Consider the following 18,012-nt stretch of genomic DNA (forward strand, 5'->3'; position numbering starts at 1 on the left):
AATCCAAGAAATAAATGTATGTATTTATACATTACCAACTTCACTGCCTTCTTAAACTGACACTGTAGAGAATAACTCAACTTTTTTGAGATGTCGCAGGACTGCCAGCAAGGAGAGTACTTGGATCATTGCAGTTCATGTTGGTCCTGCATTAGATAGACACAAGTGCTTTCTGAGTTTCTTTCTGCTTTTTATGTTCTTGTCATTTCCCATGCATCTTATTGATATCTGTTTCTGCCTTTAACAAAGCATATCGCCTTTTAATTTGTTGTTTTAAATCATGTTCAAATCAGGGAAATCTCAAGCTTTCAAGAATAACCCTACAATAAGACTAGGAGTAGAGTTCATAGGAAAATAGTCCAGAAAGTTTGTGGAAATACTGTTACCAAAACACACAGGCAAACAAGACTATGTGTGGGCTTCAAAACCAACCCACCAGAAAATGTTACTTTTTAATTACATTATACATTAACTTTGTGAGGTACCTGCATATATTGGTGGAGCTTATAGTCTGCTAACTTACTTTCCAGCTCTTAGGTTTAGCTGTGTTCTGGAGAAGTCAGTTTTGAGGTATGTGGCTTCTAGGTAGATGAACTACAGAAGCTCTGATATCTGCCTGATACCTACATGTTAACAACTATCATCTATGGCGGTCATATATATTCACTTTTCTTAAGTGCACTGCAAACTTCCATCATTCTTTTGCCTCCACTGCCTTCCTTCTCTCCAGCCTTCACTCTAGCCCCTATTCCGCTCCCTTTCGGGATTAACTAGAGTTGACAACGGTTGAACAATTAATGATAGTGGAGCATACAGATGGATTTCAAAACCGTTTTTTTTTTTTTTTTGTGCCAAAATAAACTTCTTTTCATTTCAATTTTCATGAATTTTTGAAGCGCCTGGATACTTAAGTCACAATGTGATATAGGGAGTGAAGAAGTAAATTTTCTAATTCATGTTATAAATAATTAATGACCTAATTTATAAGATTTTTCCCTTTAACAATTTATTTATCTAAATAAGCTCACAGTTTCAGCTTCCATTACTGACAAAATGTTTTAATGTAGACAGTATAAGCAAATGTTTTTTTTAAGTATGGAGCAGTGTAACTGAACAAGATGCAAAGCTTACAGCAAAAGACCAAAGAAGAAACAAAGTGTATAAACTGCAATAATCAGCAACATCCAGGCTCCTCGGCTGGAGACTGCTAATATTCCTCTGTAAGATGGTAGTGAATATAAAAGTTACTGTCTTCAGTTGCCATAAAAACCAATGGGAAAAAATAATACTCATCTGTCCAAAGCTGATTGAACAGATTTTTAAGAATGATTTGAATACGACTGTTTCCCTTTTGTGTTCATTTTCCCTGCAGAAACACAGTGTTCAGTGCCTATACAGTGTACGGATAAAACAGATAAACAAGAAGCGCTGTTTAAGCCTCAGGCTAAAGATGATATAAATAGAGGTACACCATGCATCACATCTGTCACAGCAAGAGGACTGGGCAGAGATGAAGAAGACACCTCTTTTGAGTCGCTATCTAAACTCAATGTCAAGTTTCCTCCTGTGGACAGTGACTCCACTTTCTTACACAGCACTTCAGAGCTCCCCAACATCCTTGGTGCTGCCACATCGGAGGCGATGCGCCAGGACATACTGAATATGGAGCTCAGAGACAATCCAGGACACTTTGCTGGCACTGAAGAAACTGCAGTGGAAAGTCAGGGAATTGACCCCATAGCTTCAGCTATACAAAACCTCAAAACAACTGACAAAACAAAAACCTCAGATCTTGTAAACATTTGTATCAGGACAACTCTGGATAGAGCTGCGCGCTTGCCACCTGGAGACCATAATGCCTTATATGTAAATACATTCCCACTTCAGGACTCGTCTGATGCACCTTTCCCCTCACTCAGTTCCTCAGGAAAAGCTATCCGTGGACCACAGCAGGTAACTGTTTTACATTAACAAATGTATTATTATGTGTGAACACACATTTTGCCATACATGCACAGATACGCATCTCTTTTAGGTTACCAGACCTCCTCTTTAAACTAATAAGTAGCTAAAGTCAAGGCTTTCAACAAAACATGCAAGTTCTATAATAAATGACATGAAATTCTGAAAGATGAATATGATTAAGCTCTGTTATAAAGCACCTGGAAATTTGTTGCAGATTTTAAAATACACGTCAGCCTTATCCATATCTATTATATTGTCACTTTCCTTGTCCCTTATTCAAAGCTCAGCATCAGTATGATGATAGAGTACTTTATTAAATTTCATAATTTCAAACAAATTTTTTACTATATTTATATTATACTTGTCTTTATAGGAATATGATTTTCCATAAGTAAATAATTATATTTCTATGTGTATTATAATTGAAAATTTTCAACTAATACTTGCATTATTTCCTCATTTACACTGTACATAGATCTGTAGAGTTTAATTTTGATATTGCTCTCTTGCTAATCTGTCACTGAACATGCACATATATTTTTAAATAATATCTATTTGTATAATTTCAATCAAATATTTAACATTTCTAAGGCTCCAAGACTACTTAAACAGCTCTCCAGCCCACTTCTACCATCCTATTTAAATTTAGATTTTATTGTAGAGTAAATTTTTTTATGTAATACCCAAAGGCAAATGAAGAATATAAATTGTTATAATACACAGAAGCATGTAAAAGTACAAATTCTTGTAAATATCCATCCATATACCTGGCAAAACATTTCTTGATTTTTCTCTTCTTTGAGATATACAGTTTGCAAGGAAACAGAAAAAAACAACAAAAAAAAAATGATTAACATCCTTTGGCTTTAAGTATTCATATAGGATACAGATTTTTAAATAAGCATACAAAAAAGGCAGTAGCCAAGCTGTGGTATATTTTAATAGTGAGAAAAACCAGGCATTGCTGATAGTAAGCTTTAATTATAAACTCACTTATGTTCTACATTGCACCTTATTTTACATCATAGTCTCAGTTACAGTTGTTACTAAGTGAAACAAATTAAACAATTCCGTTTATTGCAAGTAGAATTCCTGTGGAGCTGCAAAGTGCATCAGTTCTAAAGCTTGTTACTTTTTTCACCATTATTCTTGCTTGTTCTTTTTCTAGTTAGTCTGTGCATTCATGTTTCAGTAGATGGCACCCTGCATTGTACATTTGCTTTCTATACTACTGCAAGGGAAACAGCTGGTATGTGATTACAACTTGATGGGACAGTATTCAGCTTAAAAAATGCAGGAGAATTGGTGTTGAGTTGTCATAAGACATGGGGCATAAGGTTAGATAGTTGATATTTTGGCAGAAAAAGCAAAGAAATCAGTTTGTTTTGAAGGCCATGTTACAGTTTCAGATTAAAAGGATATTTATTAAAAAGTATCTTTAAGAACATTTTGGAATTTTATTTGTATTAATAAAGCCATATCATAAGTACACAATTCTTGAGTTGCTCATAGATAATAGCAGAGAAGTGAAATTTTTTGTTATATATTTCAAATTTTTACATCAGTCATTACTACTAAACACATCTCTTGTAATTCCATTATCAAAACTAAAATGTATCAGATTACTTTGGTTCTATGTGATTTTTTTCTCTTTTGCTGAGTCAGTGATTGGAGTTTCAACTTAATTTTATGAAGAGAAAATCTGAACTAGTAGCTCCTAAGAAACAGCTATTGTAAGTGGAAGAAGGGTTTGGAAAATTTAGACACTAAACTGCCTCCCAGTTAATTTCATACTAGTTTATGAATCTTAATAAGAATTACCTTTAATAATATCTTTACTTATAACCATATCAAGTTCCCATTACATTGGCTTTTACTTTGTTATTTAAACTGCAAACAGTAAAATTTGAATCTAGTCAACCATAAGTAGGTTTTTTTCTATATTCTCATAATCACTACTTTTCTGTATCCTCAAAGAAAAATTGTTCTAAATGAAATTATTTTACCCTAGTTTTAAAACACTAAAGTATTATTATTTTCATGATAAATTGCTGCTTTGCCAGAGGAACTGTGTCTGTCACCGTAAGTCCCTGTACTGAAACGTGAATGTGTCTCAGCGTCTCGACAGACATACAGTTCCACCAGCTGTACACAGCTGCCCACTAAAATGTTTAAGACAGTGATATCACAAAAGCTGGATTCTTCAGTTAGTAATATGCCCTTTATGTAAATGATAGGTTACTAAAATAAAGCAAGTTAAGGGAATGAAAATTAACATTGTGTCAGGTGCCAAAGTAGGCTTTTTCATTAGGAGCATATTGGTGATAGAAGTGTAAAGTGAACTCGGTTTATCAGGTGATTCTCTTCAGAGTTTCAAAATTTAACTATGCCAGGGCATTATATTTGTGTTAAGGTAAGAAAGAAAAAACTTTAGATCATCCGATTTATACAATTGTGAAAAGGTATTTTCTAATCGACATCTGTTTATTGAGTGTCTAATATTAAACTCAGTGCTATTTTTGTGTTTAGAACTTTTTAAAAACTAAAATGGTGAATATGGTTAAATAGATGTGTTTTTGTGCTGGTTATAATAGAAATAGCTCTATTAAGTTATAATTTCCCTTCTTTAAGTGGGCAAACTTTGACAGGTTTCATTTTGTTCAACCATATGCATGAATAATAAGGCCAAACTGCTTTATAACAGAGCAAAATAAGTAAAAAATGGACATGATGTTAAATTCCATTGAATGATTAAATATTTGACACTTCAAAAGCAAAAATAACTAATCAATGGAATTTTAGTTTAAGAGAAAATTGTTTAAATCAAAATAACACTGATTCATACATGATTTATTCATTGTGTTTGCTTTTAAATAGCAATGAAATTTAAATTACTTTTCATTAACATGTATGCACATACACATATCCTGTCTAATGCACCATGTATTTTAAAAGGTCTTATTAAGATTTCATTTGTAAAATAGAAAAGAATTTAATTACAAAGTCTAAAGTAGTACTGACTGTTGTTTGAAAACTACCACTGTGAGACAGTTGGGCTAAAAACAGCCGGTGTTAAAGCTACAGTACTCTATAATATAGAAAGATAAAATGCATAAGTGTGTATTTTGAATGCTTCTCTTAATCAAAGTTTAGTTGTGACTTTATTAAAAAAATGAATTGAGTCATGTCTTAAAGCTGGCTCTATGGAAAACTGGGTATTTTGGTTTAATATTAGAGAACTTCATCTATTGCTCATACATAAACTCCTGCACAAAAATTGAATTTGAAATTAAATGCAAGTTGATTTTGAATACAAATAACAGAAGATGTCTTTATCTGTTTCCTGCAGCCTATTTGGAAGCCCTTTCCTAATCAAGAAAGTGACTTAGTGGTACTAAGTGGCACAGATTCAGAACTGCATATACCTCGAGTATGTGAATTCTGTCAAGCAGTTTTCCCACCATCTATTACATCCAGGGGGGATTTCCTCCGGCATCTTAATTCACACTTTAATGGGGAGACTTAAGACACATTTGAAAACAAACATCAGATTCTGTGAGATGTTTTTGGGTTTTGTAATACTATAAATACTTGATTGTAAACTAAATTCAAGATCATTTATAGAAAAACTCTAGTGTCACAGCTATTTGAATTTTTTCTAGACTCATTTTGTAACTTTTATTATCCTATAAAAGATCATTATATACAAAACTGTAATTCATTTTGTGCATGTTTACAGTTTTATTATGATTCAAAATTATGCGTGATTTAAAAGAGTTCCATTACCATAATTTATATTTGTTTCAATTCTGTAAGCTTGTTACTTGGGTTTCTAATGAAACTGAATTTGGTGATATCAGATTTTTATAGGGTCTTGTTTTTGCATTTTTAAGTTTAGATTATTTATGTATAGGTGATGTTCTTTCTGAATAAACCTGTAATTGAGAATGAGACAGCTAAATGTCTAAGTGCTACCCCTTATACGCTTGTTTACCCAGTGATAAAATCACTGATAGAACTATTTAAAAACTTGAGATTGTTTTTCAAATAATATACATGGTTTTAATTTTTACTGTGTGTATAGCTACATGCTTATTATAAATTAATTATTAAAAGAATTACTTTTATGGGAAATCAGTCTATTCTTTGTTCTGAGTAAAACAAAAATAAATTACATTTCAGACAAATTTATAAAATTCATGTCTTCTTTCCAGTAACTGATTTGAAGAGCGATGGCCAGATCTGGTGACATTTATTACAATTAGGGTGTCACTTTGAATGCTAAAATAATTCTTTAAACCAAACTTTCCAAAGGCTCATTTGTTTTTAATGGGAGCAAATTTAAATCCCTGCAAGAACTATCCATATTTATTAATTTAGATTAGAACTGTTCACAACCTTGTTGGGAAATTTGTCATTCATTGTTAGCAGCCTGATTGATGGCCACTGGAAGACATTTGAGAGAAAGGATACTAGACTCAGAAAACTGCAAAAATTGTTTGAAATGAAACTTCCCTTTTGTGTTTCTCCCCTTTGATTCTTGTCTTTTGGGTTTCTTTGCTCTTGATTTTCAAAAATGTTTGCAGCATGGCTCTCATTTTAGGAAGTAAACATTGATTTGCAACTCAAACAGAAATGTAAACCTTCTTGGAGGAAGTGGTTGAAGCTGGAGGGCTCCTGAGGGGAAAGTCTGAGCAGACTGTTACACAATCAAGAGCCTTCACTCATGCACAGAATGAGAGCGGTGCCTCCACTTCTCCACGGCCCAGGCACATCACTCTGACATCTTCCTCACCAGGTGACAGCAGTTATTAACCCTTCTCTGAAGAGTTCTAAGGCATGTACATCTTTTCTCTTGCCATTAGGGCTGAATGGAAATGCCCATAGACAATCATCCAGGTCCCTTCCCTTCATCCCTACCTCCTGGTTCAGTCTTCCTAAACTGCACAAAGATGATTAAAAATACCAACTTCCCGGCATGTGCCAGCCAAAGTGTACCACTGTACCTGTCTCTTGACAGGAAATTTTTTTTTCCCTCACCTTGTGTAGAAGGGGAAGAGAGTCTCTCTCACAAATACCTTGGCATGGACTTGCAGAAAATTATTCATGTGGATGTGAACCCCTGACCCCTCCTCTCCAGTGCAGCACCCCCCCGACCCCCCCCCCCCCCCCCCGCACGCACACACACTACTTTAGTAAGAAGCAGAGCGATCTTTTCTTGGGATTCCAGCAGAACCCTAAGCTCCAGCTTGTGGAATTCGGAGAGCCTCTTGGGCCACAGCAGAGGCGGCCTGGCGAGCAGGCTGCCATCACGAGCTGCAGAGGTGGCCGCTGGCTGCCGCTCGAAAAGGCGGAGTGGTTACCCCCCTGGTCTGTCCCTGTCTCCTCTTATGACTGAGTCGTGCAGGGGCTGCCTCTTGGCATCTGCTAAGCGTGGCCGGGTAAGAACAGCTCCCAGGTAAAAAAGCTGCACACGCAAAACGCTGAGTCTGAGAAAACCACCCCCGCCGAGGCGAGGCAGTTGTGAGCGGGATGCCTGAGAAGTGGGAGGTGAATGTCCTCGGGAGGGCCCTCCCGGTGCAGCTTTCCCCGGAGGCTGAGGCTGCTGCCAGCGGGGACATCTGCTTTCTTACACTCCAGCCTGGCGCACCCCGCCCCCTCAGCCCCGGGTTGCGTGGTTATTTTACCAACACGAGGGGGGGGGGAGCTTAAGGAGGTAGCAGAGGGATGGATGGGAGCTCGGGAGGCTTTCTTCCCGCCGCCCCCCACCACCACCTCCACACCCCCTCCTTTTTTCTTGCACATCTTTTAACCTTCAAGGTAAAGACTTTATAAACATGAAACAATAATATGCGTATCCGCTGGCTCTTGGGCTCACCCGGGCCGGGCCGGGCCGGACCTTGTCCGCACTCTGTGAGTCGGGCCCGGCGGCCCGACGGGTGCAAGGGGGGCAGCTTCGTGCGCCCAGCCCGTGGCGCCTTCTCTCCCGGGCTGCTGCCTCGACAGCTGCTTGTAGCTACAGTAATTAGACTGTCAGTGCTTGTTAGAGGAGAGAGGGGAAAACACGCTCCTGACAGCAGATTCTGAGATCCCCAGTTAATTTCTAAGAGATCTTTAAAGCATTAATTGAGGTCTCCCCAACTCTTCCCTGCCGTCCGTCTTCCGCAACTCCTCCCTTCCCCAAAAATATCCTGAGTAGAGAATTCGCTCCGCTTGCAAGCCGCGTTTCCCGCAAAGCTGCGGCCCGCCCCCAGCTCACGCACACAGCCTCGCTTACATATACAGATAGAGGCACACACGTACACGCAGGACGTTAACTCCGCGAGGGACTCGTCCAAATAGGCACCAGGATTGCATTTAAAATAATAGTAATAAATAAATAAATCAACTAGCAAGGAGAGGGGGGTGGGGGGGAGAGGGAAGCAGAAGTCGGGAAGAAAAGAGAAAAGCAGCAGGCTGATTACGAGGTGTCAAAACTGCCAGGAGCAAGAAGGTGATAGCAATCAGGGGTGAGAAGAGTGCGGCATTCGTGCGGGGCAACTAATTATCCGTCTCATTTGAGAAGAGCAGCATTTGAGGCAGCAGCGTTCGCCTGCTGAACGGTGACAGATTGGCGCGGAGGAGAGGGGAGGTGTTAAAACAATGGAGCCGGGCGCGCGAGCGCTGCTGCATGCTAATCAGCCCTCCCTCCGCCTGCCTGCCGCGCTCCCTCCTTCCTCCCGGCCTCCCTCCTCCGCGCCCTCCTCCCGCCTGCGGCGCTCCCTCCTTTCCAGCGGGCCCGCCGCCGCCCGCTTCCTGCTCCCTCGCTTTCCCGCGCGCCCTTCCCGCCGCTGGCGAGTGCAACCCAGCGCCGCACCCGCGTCCTTCGACTGGGCCCGCACCGTCCCACCCGCGCCGGCCCGAGCCTAGCGTACGTGGGCCCCCGGGGGGCCGGGCCTGCGCCCAGGACCCGGTGGCCTCGGAGTCACGGCTTCGTGGAGACGCACCCATTGGCTTTTGTTTTTGGTTTATTTTTGTTGTTGTTTTGCCTAGTGAGTCGAACTTCTAGAAGGCCGAGCCTGTGAGCCAACTACGGCCCTGGACTGGACGGCTGCAGGCGTACCCCGGACCCCAGACCTCCTGCACGCCCAGCGCGCCCAGGGGCAGCCGCGCCTCGCGTCCCTTCCTTCCCTGCGGCGGCGCGTGGAGCGAGGTCCCACCGCCCCCCACCTCGGACCGCCCCAACAAAGTTTTCCCGCGTGTGTCCCTAAGGCCCTCTGCACAACAACAGCTGGTACACGATTTAATCGCACTCAGGGCCTTGGCATCAGCTGCGCGTCCAAGGCCTGACCCCCTGACCCGAGAAACGATGAGACGATGAGAGTCGGCCGAGAGGAGCCCTCCGGGCGGCGACGGCCCACCCCTGCAGCCGGGACGGTGGGGACGCCCGTCCGGAGCCCGGACGCCTGTTGGAACCCCTGCTCTGTGCCCGGCCGCCCAGCTCCCTGCTTTGGCCTGGCTATGCTGCACAGAGGCCTGCATGGAGCGCGGGTCTCCACTGAAAAAGGTCTTCTTTACCTGTTGCGGAAGGCCGGATAATTGGCCCCTACTTTCTGAACCTAAACCTAACTGTTGAACTTAAAATACACACACACACACACACACACACACACACACACACACACTCCCAGGCATTAAAATATTTTTGCTAGTATGGTTTATGTACTCTACCCCAGAGAAGAAAAAATATTGACGAGGTTATGGCTAGAGTGAGAGAAAACAGGATTCAGCTCCGACGAGAACTGGTAGGAACTGGGACAGAGCGATCCCTTTCAATGCTCTCCTGCTGGTTAGCTAACCAGGTGTCTAAATTAACATTATAAAACTCCCTCTCTCAAACCATAGATGGAAAAGAAAAGCAGCTAGAAAATAATAATCTATAAGGCACCAATTTTTTGTCTGCTAGCTCTCACCTTGTGTATAACTTTAGATACAAAGTAGCTCAGTTAAAAAAAAAACCTTTGAAATATACAGGTTTGACAAAGTTCAGTCATCTTTGCACAATGATTTCATTTATATTATTTCTATTTTTTTGTCTGTAATATTTCATTAATAAAAGTGCACAAAAATTTAAATGATTTGAGTAAAACCTGATATATTTATATCATCATTGGTCCTACTCATGTAAAACTACTAACTACAAATACACAGTGAATCATTTTTCCTTTTAGAATATTCCCAGTCAATCCAACAGAGTAATCACTGTAAAATTGATAGGCTCTACCAAAATAATACAAAATATTGGACAGTTTTTGAACGGAAAATTCTTAAAAGTTACACAAAATATTTAGAGAAAATAAATGTCAATATATTTTGGTTTTCAACCTTTGTAAAACCACTAAATTGGTTTTTGTCCTTAGCAGAGCCTAGACTTTTAGGTGCTAGAGAATTAGTTGGCATTTGGAAATTTCCCAGATATCTAAATATGTTAAAATAGCAGCCTACTTAAGAACAAAAATATTTAACCTTCTGTGTATTATTATGAACTTGAAAATTCAAATACTCCATCAACATCAAAATTAAGCAAATGTATTAACTATTCTTTTTCTTCATTAACCAACCCTATAGAAATGTGTCTCTGAAGACATAAAATGTACAGAGTTCAAATAAATTTAGCTCAATGGCATGTTTTGTTCTAATTCCTAATCAAATTCTTCATCTGCCAACAATTTGGTTTTGATGAAGTTAGTGTAATTTTTCTGAATCTACAGACCTCACAGATTTGCATGACTCTTTTAATGGCATATTTATAGATAAGTTTTTATTTGCACATAAGGACAAAAAGGTGAAGTGAAATTTGGTCCCAATGGAAACCTGTTAGGTTCCCTGAACATATGGCTCCTTGGGCTGTTACTTCCTTTTTGAGATCATTTTCCAAGGTTTTTAATATATACATCAATTTGACACCAGTTATAAAGGAAATATATTAGCTTTGAAGATGCTTCCACCTGGGGCATATCTCTTAATAACAAGCCATCTATTCAGGTGTACCTCTGGATTTACAGGTTTCCAGTCCCCAAGAACAGGGCATAATTTAAAGCCAGTCAGAAGTGACAATTGATTTACACTGTCTTTGAAATTAGGTGGCTCTTTGGATTTTCAGAATGTCACAATGATTTGATTAGTGCAGTTTAAGGGGTGATTGCCTAAAACTCCAATGCACAATGCTGTGCCTTCGGAATCCGCAGGAGTCCAGTGATTTCTCTCCGTGGGTACCAGTGATGTGAGCCTCATTTGTTGAAAGAGTGTGACGCCAGCTTAAGACTTAAGGGGAAAATCACAGCACTTTGGAAAAGATGTAAATGTTCAATTGGTAAAAAAGGGGGGAAAATCGTGCTAAAACATGTGCTTATTTCCATTATGCTTAATTTACTATTCAAAACAAGTTTTTCCTAATAAGCTCTATTGTTTCTTTCTGTTTTGTAAAATTTAATATGTGTGAGACAAAAACCAGATTCAGAATGTGAATGAAGTCTGTTTAGCAAAAGATTGTTGGAGCTTATGGTTCAAGAAAGGCCTTAAATTAAAAAGAAACATCCTCTTATATCACTAAGAGATATAAGGAAACAGGTTTCTCAGTTCATTTCTAGAACTAGTCACCACTATATTGGCAACTTCCTCCAGCTTCAGAGCTCCTGGTGGATGAGGTGACACACGTACAGTGCATCGAGTATTAGACTATTCGGCTGATGATGTCGGGTGTATTCATTAACCAGCTTTAGTTTCTGCTTTGCCGCTATCCTGGGTTTTGTTTTGTTTTGTTTTCCTGGGACCTCAATTTCCAAGTAGGACTGACATAAGCATATTATTGGTCCTTTCAGGTCTGTACTGGGTTATGTGTCTTTCAGTCAATCACACCTCTCTAGAGAATTTGCACCTGATTGTGAAATCCCTTAGTGTTGAACTAGTCTCCTACGGTCCAATGTTCCCTTGGAATCTAGAATGCTGGGTAGCCTGCAGAGTGCCCATGTGTCCTCTGTTGTTTAGGGCTAAGCTATGAATGCATCCAAATATTATCTTGCTGATATCCTTTGGAAGGGGCTTATGAAAGAGGAGGCTTTTTAAATGAATTTTAAAAATAGTTGTTTTTAAAACCACAAATCTTTAAATTGCCCAATCCAACATTCTTTTTGTGAGGACAAAACAAAGGAATGAATAAAAGAACTATCTTTCAAAAGAATCCCTCAAACCTATTCAATTAGCTAGAACTCCTATCAGGCTCTCCTGCCTCTCCGTCCGCCATTCTTCTCCACAGTAATTCCTCACCACAAAAGGAAAAAAAATGTTCCTACTGACTTTGCACACTGCATCACAGAGAACTGCAATCTCATCCAAAGTCATTTTTCAGCCTACCCACTCATGCTAAAGCTCCAAGAGAGCCTGGAGCCTAAAATCACCTGACATTGAAGTGGGGTCTGATATTTACAGACTGTGGATTTATTATTACCCTGACAAAGAACCAGGACATTTCTTCTGGGAGTGAGAGGGACTTTGAAGCACCAAGCGTTCAGCATTTCTTAGGCCTTCTCCACTGAATGTTTTAGTGTATATTTTTGTAGTCTGAGACTCAAATGAAGAGAGATGGCAACAAGGATTTGTACCCCTAAAATGTGGAGTTAAACTGTATCATAATCTATAAACCATAGTGTTAACTTTTAAATTTTTATTTTTAACTGATACATAAAAATTATACATATTTATGGGATATCATGTAATGTCTGGATACATTTTAATCTATAATGTCTACATGATTTTTTAATAGTACAAATTGTAAACCAAAAGTTAGAGAGAAAACCAACCAACCAACCCATATGAACTGGAAGTGAGGCTAAGCATTTTCTGAAACCCTTGATTTGGAACTAAAAGGTTTCTAGCCCAGATGAGCATGATATTTGATTGGGGAGTGGCCCTTCCCTTGTTGGAGATGGCCCCTGGGCTCAAGAGGCACCCTCAGCCCTATATTGTCTTTCCTTGTTTGTTGGAGCATCAACTCTGAAAATAGCTCTCAGTAAGCAAATTGTTTCTCCATTTGCAGTTGATAAACAGCACTAACTGCCAGTGATAAAGGGGCACCCTGTGAGGGGGGTGGAAGGCTGGCTCACTGGGAATCCGGAGGATCATAAGGGAGAGCTAACTTGAGTTTTCCTCGTAAGGGCTCTCCTTCACGGATACTGGGGAATGCAAGCAGCAGGCCACATCCGGAAAGCAGCTTCAGAAATCCTTCTCTTCTATGTGCAGAGATTGACTACTTAGTTTTTCCTGCGGTTTTTATCATCGACATTTGGAAAGCCTTTTCTTTCAGCATCTGTTGTAAGACCCTGGACGAGATCTATTTCTATGTTAGAGCCTTTGGTGAATTTCAAAGCAGATCTTACTCTACCTTTCACCTTCAAATGCCAAGCTTGCTTTCTTTCAGAATACCAAGGAGTAATGTGACTTTGTAGTAAAGGTTTCTGGGGGTGGGGGAGAAAGACGTGGATTTTGAGGTGTGTGCCTTTGTAACCGATCTTCTCTGCTTGCAGACTTGCTACAGTGCCCTCTACTGGCTGGGAAGGGATCTTCTGTGAGCCCCTTTCGGGAAGGAACCTCAGTCTCCTAGTGAGGATGTTGACAATGACATTGCTGGCTTCCTCCTAAAGTATGAGGACATTTGTAACTCTGTCCCATAATGTAGTTGGAAAAGTATGCTGTAAGGTGGCTTCTTTTCTTTTTTTTTTTTCAAGGCAAAAGTACAATGCATATATCCCAAATTTACTGACTGCATCAAGGAATGAGCCCTACTCATTTGGTTTCTTCCAAGTGTTTTTTTCCTAGGACTGCCAGATCTAGACAATAGAAGTACAGGATGCACAGTTAAATTTGAATTTCAGATAAACAACAAATAATGTTTTAGCATAAATATGCCTTATGCAGTATTTGGAAACTCTATTTTTAATCTCATACTGACTATGAAGACATAAAATCAAGCCTACGTAAAAGAATCTCCCCCAGTGTGTGGATGGGGCTATGGTCAGGTGTGGGGTTTATACCCCTCTTTTTGTCCAGACCTTTCTTTCTTTTTGCAAAGAAAATCTCTGTCCCTTAAATATCTCAGCACCTGCTGCATACACCACTCCCCTCCCTTCTGATTGCTCAATGTTTTGCATTGTGTTTAAATATGTTTATATAGTCTATCCTTGACAATGTGAGCATCTGAAATGAGAGAATGCTATCACGTTGCTTCCTGCTTTCCAAAAACTTCTGTCCAGACTGCCTCAGGTGAATGAGGAGGCAGGCCAGAGAGAATTCTTCAGCCTCAGTAAGAACTTAGCCCCAAAAGGAAGGTGAAATTATGGAGCTGGATCCCTAGAGGCATTTGGAAAGGGAAAGGAGAGCAGTGGGAGGGTGTTTAGGTCCTTTCCAGGTCCTCTCTGCTGTGGGTAAGAGGGCCAACCCAACACTCCCCAGAGGCTTAGGCTGCAGGCCTCCTCTGAGTACTGGAAGACAGCAGCCTGCTGGCAAGGCAGCACGCATGGCTCAGTGCACCTGGGGGACAGGGGACAGCCTGCTCTCGGCACTCAGGGAATTGGGACTGGGGTGGCTCGCAAGGCTCCAACCCAGGATGAGAGGTGCCCAGGCCCTTCCCAGCTTCTGGTCCCATCCTCCCTAGTGACTAGCTTCAGCCTGGACGATTCTTCCCCTCATTTGTTGCATTGTTTGCATTAATATGAATATCTTGTTCTGTTTGTTTTGTCTCCTGGGAGCCAATAAAGCTGTGAGTTTTTTCTTTACACCAAATGCAGCTCTACGGGTGATCAATCAATGGGTAGTCTTGGGATAATCTGTGAGAGTGAGAAATCTAATAAAGCTAGCGACTAAAAAGGAAAATGAGATCTATTTTTCTCTTAGGCTAACTAAGTCAAGAATAGTGGGTTCCGGTTTTGCTGCCTGAGGTGGGTTTAACTTCTTTTTTTAAATGGATTTGGATGTCAGCACGGGTGGGAGCATAGCTGAGGGGAATGAGAAGAAAGAACAGGCATGATGTTTAGGTGTTTCTTAACATTTTCTGAGGGTTGGCCAGTTCTTGGGAGAAGAAAGCTTATACCTTCTAACGTCCCTCATTATGAGTGACTGGGATTCCAACCAAGCGTACCTTGGCAAGGAAGCCCTCTCTGAGTTTTCCAGACCAGACATGCAAATTAATCACAAAGTTAACCAAGTGACAATAATAAATCAAGTCATTATTAATGGCCCCAACCTCCCATCACTTGTTTGTTTCTTCTAGATGATAAACTTAACTCCCCCATGTGCATTTTCTGCTAAGCCCCTCATCTCTACTGAAGAACACCAGAAAGATGCGGAAGATCTCTGTAGCAGCTGCTGCGGTCCTCCTCCCAGCACAATGCAACCTGAATCATTTATACATAGATCAAAATAACAATCTGAATTATCTAACATTAACAACGGAATGGAAGAGCCCAAGATTGTGCGATGAATTGTTAAATTGCAGTAGCATTGTTTTGGATTGCTAATTAAAAAAAAAAAATAAGCAAACCCCATGACTCTAGATATGACAACTGAAAATACCCACAAATTATTTAATAAATGAAGCGTCTAACAACTTTAACACTTCCTGGTCGCCTTGTTAATAAATGTAATTTGAGGTAGATTTTAAAAAATCTTCAATCTAAACAGTGAATTCATTATGCGCCATTCAGATCTCTGGATGCCTATGGACTTCTTGGAATTAGGTGTTAAATAGACAAAAGTGAACCAAACTGCCTTTAAAAGCACAGCATGACCATGTAATTCTTTTTCCAGTTTGTGGTAGAAAATGATGAAACTTCTTTCCAAGTAGCTATCACCCAGATTTAGTGTGAAAAGTAGTGTAATTGTAATTCACGCCATCAGGGTCTATCGCTGATAGACGATCAGCTGTTCTGTAGTGGGACAGGCTTTCTTTTCAAATAGGAAAGCTGCCAAGTGCTCTGCGATACCTCCAGCAAGCTTATCGGATTGAGATCAGAGCCAAAACAGCAGCTGCACACATATGCAAATTGGCAATTAATAGTATAACATTCTGCAAAAAAAAAATGTTTAAAAAAATTTTAAAGAAAATAGAAAGAAGCTACCTGAACGTTAACCTTGACTGTAACTGGGATTTGTAAGATGAGTGACTAAGGACTAATTACTCTCTGGAGAGGACTTGCTTTTCACTGCCTTCTCTCCTGCAGATCAAGTCTTTGTTGTCTTGGCTGAGTTTTGTCTGTTTCCTGGAACACACAATGGGCTCTACAGGAATAAGTTTAAAAATAACCTCAAAGCCCTTATATTTTGATTCCAGAAAAGGGAGAAATCAAGTCACTTCGCTTGATCATCCTTTCCTAGACTCGAGGATCACAAAGCAGAGCTTTAGCATTTTTGTGAAAAGGACACTTTGCTTTCATCTTCTTCCCTACAGCTTGCAGAAGGAGCATGTCCACAACCTGGGGGTGCCTGCCTGTCTCCATCTTGATTTCTGCCTGTCTCTTCACCCCCATTGACAGGAATGCCAATTGTATGCTTCACGCAGCAGTTTGCAGAAATCCAGTAAGGTTTATGATTTATGTTGCCCAGCATATATAAACACAACACTCTCAAAATGTTTTTAAAAATCATATGAATTTGTTACATTTCTTAACATCCTGGTCCCCCACTCCACTCAATTCTCTGTCTCGCTCTCTTACACACACACACACACACACACACACAGAGCGCTTTCCCTGGTACAGTCATACAATGGCTGTGGTTAGGATTATGTTGACAACCTAAGCCCCCAAGAAGGCCTGGCACTTTCACAGCAGGTTTTCCCGACACTTGGAGTACTTCCTCTCCCACTGCCTCCTCTCCCTCTAGCACAGGGGGTGGGGTGATTAGCAAATGTTTCAGATAATCTGTGAATTCTTAATAGTCATATTTCCATGGTTGAAGATCTCCCTATTTCTGTGATGTGACAGATTTCAGAAACCTTGTTATTGGGAGTTTTACAGATATTTCCAAGTTCCAGGAATTTGAAATTTGAGTCAGGATCCTGATGCTTTTTGATGGGGTGGGCATGAGTGTGAGACAAGTTTTTGTTTTACTTTATTCTTCTGGATGATACAGGATGAGACTGCATTCAGTCCTGACTGTAAAAGTACTACAAGTGACTGTAACAAATAACAAATACTATTGTTTGCATCTTTCCATCTTTTTATCATCTGCACTTACATAACTTTTCATTTCACTTTTATTGTAAATCAGCTGTGTTGTTAGCTGAAAAACAAATTTTTTCCTACACTTTACAGACATTTATCTTATAAATTTTGGACTTATTAATATTATAATTGAAAAGACAATGTTTACTTTCATTGCCAATAATGGGCTTTCACACTTGAAATATTCAACTTTTTAAAATAGGAAGTTCACTTATGTGCAATACACATGCTTTCACCTTTTTGGGGAGGGGAAGGTTTTGGGAAACTGCTAATTATTTAGGTTAAAATCTTTTTCTGAGCCCCTTAGAAAACAACTCTGGACCAGTAGCATGCATTTTTCTAAATATGTATGATCAACAGAGCTTTTTGTCTGATTCCAATAGAAGCATGCTATGTTCGGAAGACCATAAAAGTATGAAAGGAAAAAATATCAACTCTAAATTTTATTCATAATATTATTTCCCTTGGCTTCCAACCCAATTTGAACACATTGTCAGACTGCTATTTTCTTATGACTAAATGAAAAATGGTTTAAAAAGATAGAGCAAGTCAATTGTAAGGTTGCTTTGGAATAAAACAAAAATGGGACTGCCAACTTTCTTTCCTTCTCTATAACTTCATTAACATGGTTCTATAGACATTTGCATGTAAAACGTACTTAACAAAAATTACACAGAATTAAATTTAGTCCTCTAGTGCCTACCTTTATGGTAAAAATCAGACCATTTGGCATAGTTTGAAGTCTTCCAAGAAGCTTGGTTTCCACCTGGAAAATAAATCACTAAATTTGAAT

The 18,012-nt window shown here is 39.9% G+C and overlaps 1 protein-coding gene and 1 long non-coding RNA gene across 7 annotated transcripts in view; one reads left to right on the forward strand and one right to left on the reverse strand.

Moving 5' to 3' along the window:
• Positions 1 to 6,099, forward strand: part of TANK (TRAF family member associated NFKB activator) — an 81,269-nt gene extending 75,170 nt beyond the window's left edge. For all 5 annotated transcript variants that reach the window (XM_058664554.1, XM_058664555.1, XM_058664553.1 and 2 more), the window contains 2 exons: positions 1,373 to 1,953; positions 5,315 to 6,099. In XM_058664554.1, the coding sequence (XP_058520537.1) occupies positions 1,373 to 1,953; positions 5,315 to 5,491 (758 nt within the window). In that variant the 3' untranslated portion in view covers positions 5,492 to 6,099. The remainder of the gene's footprint in view (positions 1 to 1,372; positions 1,954 to 5,314) is intronic.
• The window catches only part of LOC131480371 (uncharacterized), a 72,497-nt gene extending 54,510 nt beyond the window's left edge, over positions 1 to 17,987 (reverse strand). For both annotated transcript variants that reach the window (XR_009245451.1, XR_009245450.1), the window contains exons 1-2: positions 17,923 to 17,987; positions 36 to 146 (exon numbers count right to left, since the gene is read on the reverse strand). This is a non-coding gene — a long non-coding RNA (uncharacterized LOC131480371). The remainder of the gene's footprint in view (positions 1 to 35; positions 147 to 17,922) is intronic.
• Positions 17,988 to 18,012: the final 25 nt, after the last annotated feature.

The sequence above is a fragment of the Ochotona princeps genome, chromosome 5 (assembly GCF_030435755.1).
Source record: "Ochotona princeps isolate mOchPri1 chromosome 5, mOchPri1.hap1, whole genome shotgun sequence".
NCBI lineage: Eukaryota > Metazoa > Chordata > Mammalia > Lagomorpha > Ochotonidae > Ochotona > Ochotona princeps.